General features: G+C 39.9%; 1 protein-coding gene across 4 annotated transcripts in view; it reads right to left on the reverse strand.

Annotated features, from left to right (window-relative positions):
- lyst (lysosomal trafficking regulator) overlaps positions 1-15,012 on the reverse strand; it is a 291,632-nt gene that overhangs the window by 79,378 nt on the left and 197,242 nt on the right. For all 4 annotated transcript variants that reach the window (XM_072251045.1, XM_072251047.1, XM_072251049.1 and 1 more), the window contains one exon: positions 4,912-5,081. In XM_072251045.1, coding sequence (XP_072107146.1) covers positions 4,912-5,081 — 170 coding nt within the window. The remainder of the gene's footprint in view (positions 1-4,911; positions 5,082-15,012) is intronic.

The following is a 15,012-nucleotide window of genomic DNA, read 5'->3' on the forward strand; positions in this document are numbered from 1 at the left end:
AATAGCTCATTTTATATATAGGTACACATATAAAAGACACTACTTCTGTGTCCAGTTGTTTCTTAAGACTTCAAAAGAATGTGATGGAGACCAGCATTCTTCTTGACATGGCCAGTGCACCCAGAATTGGGTTTTAAAGGTTACAGGGAGAAGGCAAGAGAATGGGGTTGATAGGGACAAAAAAAAAATCTGCCATGATGGAATGGCAGAGCAGGGTCAATGGACATAATGGCCTAATTTTGCTCCAATGTTTTATGGCCTTATAATACTGGTCCCAGGTCAATCTTCAATTGACCCATCACCAGTATCATGGTGAATGTAACTGTAACAATAGATAGTCCTCTGACCTGAAGCAAAAAAATGTGATTGTGGTTGGAAGAATTCAGAAATAAGGCAAATTTAAACTAGGTAATCAAAATGCTAAGGCTGTAAGCAATTAAAAATATGAACAAAATAATCATATAATAACTTGGACTGGTCATCAAGGGAATGGCGGCGTAAGGAAAAGGTCTCCCGACAAAAAAGAAGGTAAACTGCCCCATAATCGAATTTAGACAAATACTTAATATTGCATAACTATATTAATAAAAGGGGCAAGGATGATGTCTAAGAACAAGATTAAAAAGTCCGCTCCGAAGGCTGATAAACATAAAGAGACGCAGCAAGGCGACGGGCCTAGCTCCCCCACGGCAAGCCAGGACGGAGATAATGAGGGGGAATCGGTGACTCTGTCCTTGATTCTCGGAGAGATTCGCAAGTTCCGACAAGATAACAGCAAACAGCTGGAAGATATTAAAGGAGAAATAGTAAAAACTAACTCGCGGATAGATGAAGCCGAAGCGAGGGTTGTTGGAATTGAAGAGAAGCTACAAAACGCAGAGGAGGTGATAGCAGAAATGCTGAAGCTGCAAGACCAGCTCCAGTGGAAACTAATAGATCAAGAAGGCCGCTCGAGAAGGGAAAATGTGAAGATTTACGGAGTTCCCGAAGGAACTGAAGGTAAACCCGGATTGATGATTCCCTTCGTGGAGAAGCTACTTAGAGAGAACCTTGATATACCGGCCGCAAAAGACCTACAGATAGAAAGAGCTCACCGCGCGTTGGCACCACAGCCTCCAGCAGGCGCCCAGCCCAGATCGATTCTGGTCAGATTTCTCAGTTACAGAACGAAGGAAGAGGTGCTTAAAAGGGCATGGCAAAAGAAAGGTTTCATGTGGAACAACTGTAAAATCAGTTTAGACCACGACTACGCACCGGGGATTCTTGCCAGACGGAAGGAATATACGGAAACACGGAGAGTCCTGAAGGAAAACAACATCAGATTCCAGACTCTGTATCCAGCTCGGTTGAGAGTCTTTTACGACGAAGTGACAAAAACTTACGCTACGGTGGAGGAGGCAACATTGGACCTGGCGGACCGGGGACTACCTATTAGAGTTATCACCCAACCGGAGTTGCTACTGGAGAGGATTCGGCAGAAGTCGTGGCAGTTAGTGGGGCGAGGACGCTCCACTCGAACCAGAGTGTCAAACTATAAGGAAAAGCTGCAAATATTCAGACGCGAATGTACAGAGAACACAGACTATTTAAGAGAAATGACTGAAAAGAGTAAATTAGACTTAAAGGTAAAATGAAAACTGGTAACTGAAAATAAACTAGACGGAATAACTTGAATGATAGCAATATGGTCGAGGCATAAATAGGAGAAAATTCTCTATGATTATTCAAACTGCTGAGGGCCCTCTAACACAGGGTGAAGATAGAGGTTATCCCTCTGAACTGAGGCGGGTCAGTGCTCAGGCCTCACTGTGGGAAGTCGGGAAAAATTTTCAAATGTTGCACGTTCAAAAATGCCTAGGGTGTGGTTATATGTCTTGGTTTACTGTTGAGAAGGGATTGCTTACTGTTTGGTTAGAAAAGGAGAGTTTTTTTCTACTAGAGAAAAATGCAAACTGAATTGGTAAAAATAATTTCCTATAATGTTAATGGGGTTTTGAAGCCAATTAAAAGAAATAAGATTATGTCTAAATTGAAAAAAGAGAGGGCACAAATAGCTTTCCTCCAGGAAACACATATGAGCCAATCTGAACATGGAAAATTAAAAAGAATGGGCTTTAAGCATGTCTATTATTCATCATATAAATTGAGTCACAAAAGAGGGGTAGCTACTTTAACATCAAGTACTCTTAATTATGAACATATTTCAGAGACTAGAGACAAAGAAGGACGGTTCGTAAAAATCACAGGAAGAATAGAAGGTACAGAAATAACATTGCTGAATGTTTATGCTCCTCCAGGTTGTGAATGGTCATTTTATAGACACATTTTTGACCTAATGGTCAGTTCTCAAGGGGTAGTAATTTGTGGAGGGGATTTTAATATTAGATTAAATCCTATATTAGATTCTTCAAGAATAGTTACTCAGAATAAACCTCTGACTCGGAAAGTGAATTCATTGATAGAGGAGTTGGGAATTATAGATGTCGGGAGGGAATTACACCCTACTAGTAAAGATTATACATATTACTCTTTCCCTCATTCAGCCTATTCAAGGATAGACTATTTCTTTATCTTTAATACAGATAGACTCAGGATAAAAAAACTGTAATACTGCAACAATTGATCTGTCCAGAAGGTGCGGCTCCAAGGAGGCAAATCATTTTCATATTTTTTGGGATTGCCCTAAAAATATTAATTAAGTCTATTTTGGGAAGGTATTCATAGAACATTAGTTAAGGTACTTAGGTCCCAGATACCTCTGAACTTTGAGACGCTCTATTTGGGGCATGTATTGTTTCTTGAACAGAAGGAAGATATAAAGTTGCTGCAGGCCCTCTTAGCGGCAAGTAAGAAATCAATCACTAGAAAATGGCTAAATCCAATACCACCTACATTAGAAGATTGGTACGAAATTACCTTGGAAATATTTAAAATGGAAAAGTTGACTTACTCCCTGAGAACTCAAAAAGAAAAATTTTATCAAATCTGGAATAAATGGATTGAATATATAACCCCAATGTGAGCAGACTTTAGATGACTCTCCTAATGATTTATACTGCTCTTCTCATCAACACAGTAATATTGCTAACGTAAGCACCCCAGTCTAAATGTTTGTTTTTTTTGTTTTCTTTTGGAAAATAGAGAATTAACACAAGTAAAGGGAAAGATTTGGGAAAGGGATAAAAAAATGAAAAAATTAAGTAAATAAGTACATAGGGATTGGATAATTATGTCTGCGGGCAGGAGCAAGCATGAACAAATTAGGATATAAATACCTACAATGGTTGATACATAGGCTTATATACAATATTTTGGACCAGTGGAAATGGTCCAGAAGGGTTATATGGAAACTATTACCACCATTTTTCTTAACAACTAATTCCATTACTTAGCCTAATAGGTTAGATTTACCACAGTACATAATTATCTACTTAAATGTTTATTTTCCTTTTATATCATCTCAATGTGTACTTAAGAATGTATAAATAATTGTAGTTTTATACATATAAAAAAATGGAAAAGGTTATATGTGTGAAAAAAGTACATGATATTTGTGAATTCCTTATCCAAATAAAAATAAAATTAAAAAAAATAATAACTTGGACTAAAGTTAGCACAAGTAGGTGTGGAATAGATAAAACAAACATGAAAGAGCATGTGAAACTAAGTTGAGATCAGTATTTGAAGAAAATTCATTGATTTAAAGAAAATAAAGTTAAATTTAATTGTTAATCTGAAAAACTGCCAAAGGCTACAAATGAAATATTCCAAAATATTTGACTTTAAAGAGGAAAGATAAAAATGGAAAAGAAAAGCAGAATAGGAAAGGGTATTTCTATTATAGGCATTAAGATACAGAGACTAAATATATTAGATAGAAAAGAGTGGATCAGTTTAGGCCAGCCTTTCTCAAAAATTATTCCCTGGAGGAAACCTTGAAATAATTTTCAGGTCTCAGGGAACCCCTGTTTAAAAATTATTATATCTACAGCTCATGGTACATTAAAATGATCAGCAAGTTGTAGATATAATAATTGTCAATGCTCTTTTGAGTAGAGAATGAATTTTTAGCCAATCTTTCTTGAAAACAAACAGGTAGATAAGCTTAGCTTACTTTTCTTGAAATAAATCTCTTTATTCCTCTTTCATAAATTCTAAAAACACATAAGGCAAACATAATAAATTTTTGTTACGTAACTGGCTTACCCCAAAATGGGATCTAATTTTTCTAAAGGTAGTCTCAGAAGATTTAATTTAAATAAAGGTTGTAAACTGATTTTAATTAATGCTATTTACAACATGAAAATTTATTGACAATGTTGAATAGTAAAGTTACTAAAATCCGTAAGCCAAAGCAATACGAATAAAAATAAAGCCAAAGACACAATTTTATACAAGACTTTGAAAAAAAACTTTGTGCTGTGCAAAGTTCAAAAAATAAAGTTTATTTTTTTTTAATCACGATCTCTCGCAGAACTCCGGTTGAGGAACCCTGGTTCAGGCTGAAGTGAATAGCAACAAGGTATAGAAAGCACTGGTGGGGATAATTAAAAGCTATATTGTTGAGTATAGCTTGAAACTGTAGAGGTACAAATTACAGAGATATTACAAGACTTAAAGGAGCTTCACTCTTTACATAGACTGGCAATTCAATCAATAATATCAGTCTTATTCTGCTGAACTACCCTGAATTTTATAAGACCCTGAATTTAATAAGTTAGTGCTTTATGTCAATAACTATCTCATTTCCCTAGAAACTATCAAAATATTAGAGATTTTGACCTACTATCAGGTTACTCCATTACTCTACAGCAATGCATAAATGAGGTGACAGAAGAGATTTTGATTTTAAGTGAGATATCACAACCAGTAAAAAATTAATAAAACTCGCAACAAATAAAATGAACATACTCTTCATCCAGATCGACTGCCCGGCCCAGCAGCATTTCAAGAAAACAATCCAACAAGCCTTGTGTCCCTTGATGAAGGTAAAGTTGATTGGCCAATAATGAAAACCCATGGTTTTTCAGGAATTTTTCCTTTTGATCCTTTGTAGCACGTGTGAAATATGCATCCAGCAGCTATTAACAAAGCATGTTAAAACTTCATTAGGAAAACGAGACTAGTGAAGTGTTGAAGCAAAAATATCAGTTATGAAACTGTATTGATGGATTCATAAGCTCATCCAGAACAGGAAATTATTCAGACAGTGTCTGTGCCATCTTTTTGAAAGACCAACCAGCTAATCTCACCCATCTGCTCTTTCTTCCTGCTGCTGCAATTTTTTTTACATTTTACTGTGATTCAATACCCTTTTACTGTAACAGTCAAGAGATGAATTCCAAATCTGAGTGATATCAAATTTTCTGTGCCTTTGGCATTTTTGCAATTAAATGTATTGCTTCTGGTTATAGACATATTTGGCAATGGAAACCATTTTTTCTTTAATTTTGATTACCTAATGATTCATGGACATGAGCTCAAATCCTAAAAATGCAACTAGAAAACTTGAAATAGATAGCAAGCAACTCAGTTATATCAACTACTCATGACAGCCCTACATAGAGAGTGTGAGAGAGAATGCATGAGAGACTGTGTCACACAACACTGACTTTGAATTCTTTAGCAGCAGACCAAACAGGGACAAGGGAGTGTCACAATTGCCATTGATAACCCCTCATCAGTTGATGAACCCTAATATTCTTCCACCTCGAAATGCTAAGTGCAGAGGAATTTATCTGACATAATCGAAAAATGCCCAGGAGTTTCCAGTCCAAAGAGAAACAAATCAAATTACATACAGCCAACTACTATTCTGCTCCTTTCCTTTCCAGTTCTAATGAAAGGTCTTGGCTCAAAACATTGCATGTTTATTCCCCTGTAAAGTTACAGTCTGACTTGCTGAGTTCCTCCAGCATTTTGTGCATGTTTTGCTCCTGTAAGACCAAGTGTTGTTAAATAACATTGAGGTAATTGCGAATTGAAGGATAATTAAAAATTTCATTGTTTTAAATCTTACTTAGCACAGAGGAAGATGCCTGTTACAGTTGGAGGTCAGTCACCTCTGCCCTGGGACGCTGTTGCATTGTTATGGATGTCCTAACTCCCAGCTGCTTCACTAATAATTCCTACTTAATATCAGACACAGATGTGCACTAATGATTATGAAATATTCAATTATACTTCTAACAGCTCAAATAATAAAACAATCTACATTCATGCATAACAATATTAACATGCTAATCTAATGTACCATAGCATTTGTGTCACATAAATGCCAGACAATTACCACATCCATCAAGAGTGTCAAATCGTCTTCCTTGTCATTCAATTACAATACCATTATTCAATTCCTCTAATGTAACACCCTGGAAGGAGTCCGTGCTGACCAGATACTTAACCGTATTAGCCAGGTAAGTCAGAGCAGATCAGAAATTCAGTTGCAAGTGATTCACCTTCCATATTCCCAAAATCTTTCCAACATTTCTAAGGGCTCAAGGTCAGGAGTGTGGAATCTTCTTACTTGCCTAGAAGCAAGCAGCATCAACACCCAAAATTTCATCCACCAAAGCAGTCCTCTTCCTTCAATCCATCTACCAACTTACAGTTGCAAGAAAAAGTTTGTGAACCCTTTGCAATTACCTGGTTTTCTGCGTTAATGACTCATAAAGTGTGGTCTGATCTTCATCTAAGTCACAATAATAGACAAACACAATCTGCCTCAACTAATACCACACAAACAATTGTAATGCTACTTGTCACTACTTAAACAATCACAATCTAGGTTCAAAAAAGTATGTGAACCTCTGGGGTAATGCCTTCTACAAAAGCTATTTGGAGTCAGGTGTTCCAATCAATAAGATGAGATTGTAGCTGTGGGTTGTACTGGTCCTCCACCCTATAAACACACACACACACACACACAGAGTCAGGTTACTGACAGAGCCTGCTCTTCTCAAGAAAGATCTGATTATGTGTGCACCTTGCCTTGATCAAAACAACTTTCAGAGGACCTCAGAATTGTAGAGATGCATGAAGCTGGAAAAGGCTACAAAAGCATTTCTAAAGGCCTGAGTGTTCATCAGTCCACAGTAAGAGAAATTGTCTACAAATAGAGGAAATTCAATGCTGTTGCTACTCTCCCTCAGAGTAGGCATTCTGCAAAGATCACACCAAGAGCACAACATGCAATGCTGAAGGAGGTGAAATAGAACTCAAGGGTAACAACAAAAGACCCACAGAAATTGCTAGAACGTGCTAAAGTCTCTGTTCATATGTCCACTATAAGAAAAACACTGAACAAGAATGGTGTTCATGGAAGGACACCACAGAGGAAACCACTACTCTCCAAAAAAAACCATTGCTGCATGTCTCAAGTTTGCAAAAGACCACCTGGCTGTCCCACAACACTTCCAGGACAATGCTCTGAGGACAGGTGAAACAGAAGTTGGACTTTTGGCAAAAATGCAGAGTACTATGTTTGAAAGAAAAAGGGCACTGCACACCAACACCTCATCCCAACTGTGAGTCCTGCCGAAGGGTTTTGGCCTGAAATGTCGATTGTACTCTTTCCTTAGGTGCTGCCTGGCCTGCTGAGTTCCTCCAGCATTTTATGTGTGTTGCTCGGATTTCAAGTACCTGCAGATTTTTTGCTGGTGGTGGGTGCCTTGCTGCTACTTGTGTGTGGGAGGGGGGAGCTTTAGGGTTCTAATGTTTTAACTGTCATTTACTCTTTGGGGCACTCCTCTGTTTTCGTGGATGTTTGCAAAGAAAAAGAATTTCAGGATGTATATTGTATACATTTCTTTGACATTAAATTTACCTACTGAAACCTATTGAAACCTATTTTCTCTTGTTTGTGAAGTATGGTGGAAGAAGCATCATGGTTTGGGACTGCTTTGTTCTATCGTTGAGGGAACAATGAATTCAAAATTGTATCAAGACATTTTACAGGAGAATGTCAGGGTAGCAGCCCATCACCTGAAACTTAATAGAAGTTGAATGATGCAACAAGACAATGATCCAAAATGCAAGGGTAAATCAGTAGCACAATGGTTTAAAAAGAAGAAAATTCATGTTTTGCAATGGCCAAGTCAGAGCCCAGACCTTAAACCATTTGAGGTGCTGTGGCATGACCTGAAGTGGGCTGTTCATGCAAGGTATTCCAGAAATATTTATGAACTGAAACAGTTTTGTATGGGGGAATAGTTTAAAAATTCCTCCTTGCTATTGTGCAAGTCTGATCAGCAGCTACAGGAAGCGTTTGGTGGAGGTTATTGCTGCTAAAGGAGGTTCTAACAGTTATTAAATACTTTTTCCAGCCTGGACTGTGAATGATTAAACAATGTGTACAATAAAGGCATGTTAAGTACGTTTGACTGTGTGTTATTAGTTTAGGCAGATTGTGTTTGTCTGTTATTGTGATGAAGATCAGACCACATTTTATGAGTAATTATGCAGAAAACTGGGTAATTGCAAACAGTTCACAAACTTGCAAGTGACCAGCTTAAATGTTCATTAGTACATCCTATTTGCTGTGTATACCCTTAACTGAGATAATGCTAAATTTGCTAAAACATTTCTGAAAGCAAATTAACATTGTAGCAACCATCACCACTTGCAGTGGGGAGTGGGGGAAATGAAATATCACTATCTGCAGGCTCCTATCCAAGACATGCCACACTGCCATGGAAGTATATCAACTGTTCCTTCATCACCAATGGGTTAAAATTCAAGATCTTTCACACCACACACAGAACTTCCCAGAACACAGAAAAAACACTTCTTTTCCCTGCAGAGATTCAAAACTAAAGATTCACGTTTCCTTTCTAAGAGGAAATTAGGCATGAGCAGAATTCAGGGATGCTCACAATTTTGGAATAAATAAAATATTTATTTTTATATATGGCTGCTTAACCTTCTTTGCCAAGGAGACTAATCTCAATTTCTCAAGATTGTTTCTTAGGGCTGGATGTATGCCAGTAAATCTCTTCTGTACCCTCCCCAAGGCCATTATGTCCTTCTTAAAGTATGTATCATACCGAAAGATGACTTTGCAGTACTGCACATAATAAATCAGGATCAACTGCCACATTGGAATGAAGACAAACTATCGACGACTCCTGTTCTGTTTATTCTGCACAAGCGGCACTCAGATGATGTAATCTACAATTTAGGAAGGTAATCACTCAGACTTTTGAATGGCTCCTTCACAGCTAATATCCATTCAAATGCTACAACCTGGTTGAAGTGCTAATGCTGACTAAATGAGTTGAATACGTACCCACAGTAGCCATTATGTACACCTGTACACTCAGCTATTAATGCAAATATCTAATGCCACGTCCACACTAGCAGCTTAATGTGAAAAAGACTAAGGAGCTGGTGGTAGACCTGAGGAGGGCAAAGGCACCGGTGACCCCTGTTTCCATCCAGGGGGTCAGTGTGGACATGGTGGAGGATTACAAGTACCTGGGGATACCAATTGACAATAAACTGGACTGGTCAAAGAACACTGAGGCTGTCTACAAGAAGGGTCAGAGCCGTCTCTATTTCCTGAGGAGACTGAGGTCCTTTAACATCTGTCAGACGATGCTGAGGATGTTCTACGAGTCTGTGGTGGCCTGTGCTATCATGTTTGCTGTTGTGTGCCGGGGCAGCAGGCTGAGGGTAGCAGACACCAACAGAATCAACAAACTCATTCGTAAGGCCAGTGATGTTGTGGGGATGGAACTGGACTCTCCGACGGTGGTATCTGAAAAGAGGATGCTGTCCAAGTTGCATGCCATCTTGGACAATGTCTCCCATCCACCACATAATGGACTGGTTGGGCACAGGAGTACATTCAGCCAGTGACTCATTCTACCGAGATGCAACACTGAGCGTCATAGGAAGTCATTCCTGCCTGTGGCCATCAAACTTTACAACTCCTCCCTTGGAGGGTCAGATACCCTGAGCCAATAGGCTGGTCCTGGACTTATTTCCTGGCATAATTTACATATTACTATTTAATTATTTATGGTTTTATTACTATTTAATTATTTATGGTGCAACTGTAACGAAAACCCATTTCCCTCAGGATCAATAAAGTATGACTATGACTATAGACCAGATAAATCCACAACCGAAGCTTTTCCTCTTTGTTTTGACCACTGAAACGGCGTTTTCCTCCACCGCAAACGGAGCTTTTCTAAAACGCCCTCCAGAGTGTGTAAATTTGAAAACGCTGATTGTGCAGAGCAGTGTGGACGGGGAAATCAGAGACGTGCCGGAACAGATGGTGGTCAGAGCGCGGCATTTCACTGTTTTCTTGAATGCAACTCCCAACACAGCCTAACAATTTCAGAACAGATGGCAACGAGACTGAAGCCAGAAGAGTTAGAAATGTACTCACTAAATACTTTGACCCATAACTTACTGAATAAATAAGTGATTGTTCTTTGTGGAACAATCTATGTTCCGTGCCTATTCTGGTATCTGTCCCCCACTTTTCCTTCGCAACATCGATGACTGCATTGGCGCTGCTTCCCGCACGCATGCAGAGCTCGTTGACTTTATTAACTTTGCCTCCAACTTTCACCCTGCCCTCAAGTTTACTGGTCCATTTCCGACACCTCCCTCCCCTATCTAGATCTTTCTGTCTCTGTCTCTGGAGACAGCTTATCCACTGATAAGCACAGCCAAGAAAGGCCAAAGGGCCTGTTTCTGTGCTGTAGTTTCTATGGTTTCTATGTCTACTATAAGCCTACTGACTCTCACAGCTATCTGGACTATTCCTCTTCTCACCCTGTCTCTTGCAAAAACGCCATCCCCTTCTCGCAATTCCTCTGTCTCCGCCGCATCTGCTCTCAGGATGAGGCTTTTCATTCTAGGACGAGGGAGATGTCTTCCTTTTTTAAAGAAAGGGGCTTCCCTTCCTCCACTATCAACTCTGCTCTTAAACGCATCTCCCCCATTTCACGTACATCTGCTCTCACTCCATCCTCCCGCCACCCCACTAGGAATAGGGTTCCCCTGGTCCTCACCTACCACCCCACCAACCTCCAGGTGCAACATATTATTCTCCGTAACTTCCGCCACCACCAACGGGACCCCACCACTAAGCACATCTTTCCCTCCCCACCTCTCTCTGCTTTCCGCAGGGATCGCTCCCTATGCAACTCCCTTGTCCATTCGTCCCCCCCATCCCTCCCCAGTGATCTCCCTCCTGGCACTTATCCGTGTAAGCGTAACAAGTGCTACACATGCCCTTACACTTCCTCCCTTACCACCATTCAGGGCCCCAAACAGTCCTTCTAGGTGAGGCAACACTTCACCTGTGAGTCGGCTGGGGTGATATACTGCGTCCGGTGCTCCCGATGTGGTCCTTTATATATTGGCGAGACCCGACGCAGACTGGGAGACCGCTTTGCTGAACACCTACGCTCTGTCCGCCAGAGAAAGCAGGATCTCCCAGTGGCCACACATTTTAATTCCACATCCCATTCCCATTCTGACATGTCTATCCACGGCCTCCTCTACTGTAAAGATGAAGCCACACTCAGGTTGGAGGAACAACATCTTATATTCCGTCTGGGTAGCCTCCAACCTGATGGCATGAACATCGACTTCTCTAACTTCCGCTAATGCCCCACCACCCCCTCGTACCCCATGTTACTTATTTTTATACACACATTCTTTCTCTCACTCTCTTTTTTCTCCCTCTGTCCCTCTGAATATACCCCTTGCCCATCCTCTGGGTCCCCCCGCCCCCCGTCTTTCTTCCCGGAGCTCCTGTCCCATGATCCTCTTGTATCCCTTTTGCCTGTCACCTGTCCAGCTCTTGTCTCCATCCCTCCCCCTCCTGTCTTCTCCTATCATTTTGGATCTCCCTCTCCCCCTCCAACTTTCAAATCCCTTATTCACTCTTCCTTCAGTTAGTCCTGACGAAGGGTCTCGGCCTGAAACGTCAACTGCACCTCTTCCTAGAGATGCTGCCTGGCCTGCTGCGTTCACCAGCAACTTTTATGTGTGTTGCTTGAATAAATAAGTATACTCACTTTGCCCTGTTTTCAGTCCTTGCTTGTATGAAGGTGGTTTACCTATTTATGCAAGTACTTCTCTGACAATAGATGTGTAACAGCCTAATGTAACATTGTATGGAAATACAAGATAACACTGATGCAGACATGTTTTATACATTTAACAAGGTGCTTTATTAATGCAACAGAGTTAGTCAGTTTTTCAATGTTCGTCGTCAGCCGGGTCATACTGCCGTGAATTCCCTGGCAATTTCCTTTTAAGTTTTTCTAGCCTGTAACTGCACAAACGTGCACTTTCAGAGCGAGATTTGACACAAACAGGTCGCTTGTTTTCTGTAGATGCGTCCTGCACATGCCCAGTAGGAGGAGATTTGCCCAAATACCCGTTTTAATGTGGACGGAGGTATGTTCAAAAACGTTTGGTGTGGACGCCTATCGTCTTTACGTGAAACCGGCATTTTCAAAATAATCCGGTCTAGTGTGGACATAGCCTAAGTCCTTCGAGTTTACAGAGAATGATGCATGAAACAGAAAACATCCAGTGAGCAGCAGCTCTGTGGGTGAAAACGCCTTGTTAATGAGAGAGGTCAGAGCAGAATGGCCAGACTGGTTCAAATTGACAGGAAGACGACAGTAACTTGAATAGTCATAGTCATACTTTATTGGTCCCGGGGGAAATTGGTTAAACTATGTGTAACAACAGTGATGTGCAGAAGAATATTTCTGAACACAAAGGCACAACAAATAAATCCTAAAGTGTGAGATCTGCAGCAGCAGAAGGCATCATCGGGTTCCACTCCCGTACTTAATAAAGTGGCTACTAAGTGTAAGGGAAAATAAAACAGAAAATGCTCATAACTCTAAGCACCTCAAGCAGCATTTCTGAAGAGAGAAACGGAATTGATTAAGTCAGAAGGAAAATGGTTGAGGTCCTACTGTGAGACTTCAGAAAGAGAAATTTTATAAAGGCATCATATATAGGAATATTTAAATGGTGCAGGAGGTTGTTTTTCAGATTCTGCAGATGTTGAGATCATTTCAAAGCAGGAGATGATTGGGCTTCATCAACAGAGCTGGGATCAGTATTCTAGACCTTGAATTGATATTGGTAGTGAGTTGTATTTTGACAGTGGAAGGGCAGCATTCAAAATAAAATCTGGCAGAGGAATTAACACTCACATATGATTACAAATAAAGAATATAAATATATCGAACACCACTGTATAAAGTATTGAAATGGACAAAATGCTGGCGAGGTGGAATATGATATAGTGGTGATCACTGAGATGTGGCAAAAAAATCAGAATTGAACTGTGTTGGTTGTTGAAGCAAATTACACATTTCATGTATGTTTCGACGTACATGTAACAAGTAAAGCTAATGGTTAATCTTCAAATCTTTCAAGATTTGATTGGTGAAAAATGGAAAGCAATACTGAGGAAAGAAAATGCAGTAAGAGAAAGAGAGAGAGGGAGATAGAGGGAGAGAGAATGTGCTTAAGGGGGCTTGAGTACAAAATCCATTTGGTTGGAGTTAAGCAAAAATGGTACTGTCACATTAGGAGTAAAATGATAAGTACATTATTTCAATGAAGGATTAAAGGGGTGTAATTTTTCAAATTTTATTTGTAAGAGCTTTATCAGCATGTTGCTACAGTAATTAAGAAGTCATTAACGGATCTGTTTCTGGGGAATGAAATGGGTCAGGTTGACCATATACTATGCAATTGAGGAACATTGTTTATTAATGTTAAGGGCAAGGAGCCACCTAAAGTAAAGCTTGTTAACTTTAGTGAAACAAGAGAGCATCATTTCATATAATCTAAATTATCAAAACGACAAAATTTTACAACATTTACTTTAATTTATATTGAAGTAAAACTGTTTTTAACTTGTAAGTAAACCCCAAGCACTGATGTAGTAAAGTAAACCATCTGATCTAAGAATTAATAATGAGAAGGCCAGTAAGGCTATCTTTCTCACTAATTAATTAATTTCTTAGTTATAGAGTAATACAGTATGGAAACAGGCTCTTCAGCTCAATTTGTCCATGCCGATCAAGATACCTATCTAATCTAGTCCCATTTAGCCGAGCAACACACATCAAAGTTGCTGGTGAACGCAGCAGGCCAAGCAGCATCTGTAGGAAGAGGTGCAGTCGACGTTTCAGGCCGAGATCCTTCGTCAGGACTAACTGAAGGAAGAGTGAGTAAGGGATTTGAAAGTTGGAGGGGGAGGGGGAGATCCAAAATGATAGGAGAAGACAGGAGGGGGAGGGACGGAGCCAAGAGCTGGACAGGTGATTGGCAAAAGGGATACGAGAGGATCATGGGACAGGAGGTCCGGGAAGAAAGACAAGGGGGGGGGGACCCAGAGGATGGGCAAGAGGTATATTCAGAGGGACAGAGGGAGAAAAAGGAGAGTGAGCGAAAGAATGTGTGCATAAAAATGAGTAACAGATGGGGTACGAGGGGGAGGTGGGGCCTTAGCGGAAGTTAGAGAAGTATTTACCCAATTTACCCGAGATTGGCCTATATTGCTCAAAATCTTTCCTATCCGTATACCTGTCCAACAGTTCTTTAATATCTCAATGTAGTTGCTTCAACCACTTGCCCTGGCAGTTTGTTCCATATACACACCACACTATGCATTAAGTTATCATCCCTCTCACCTTAAGTCTATACCCTTTAATTTTTGATTCCCTTTCCCTGGGAAAGTGGCTGTGTATATTCACCCCATGTCCTTCATTCTTTAAAATGAAAGAGACTGACGGGTGACCTTGTAGAAGTGTATAAAATCATAAAGTCCTACTCTGCCCAACCTCTCCCAACAACTCTTTGCTCATTAAGATATTTAACTGCCAATTTTTCCCACAACTTGAATTGAAAACTGTTCCTATTTCTATAGTTTTCCTAAAAACTAAACAGTTTTGTTCTAAACAGAAAATAAAGTATTTAACTTCATTGAGATTTCATTTCTGGGTTTTGTTTTTG

This window comes from Mobula birostris, chromosome 2 (assembly GCF_030028105.1).
Source record: "Mobula birostris isolate sMobBir1 chromosome 2, sMobBir1.hap1, whole genome shotgun sequence".
Lineage (NCBI taxonomy): Eukaryota > Metazoa > Chordata > Chondrichthyes > Myliobatiformes > Myliobatidae > Mobula > Mobula birostris.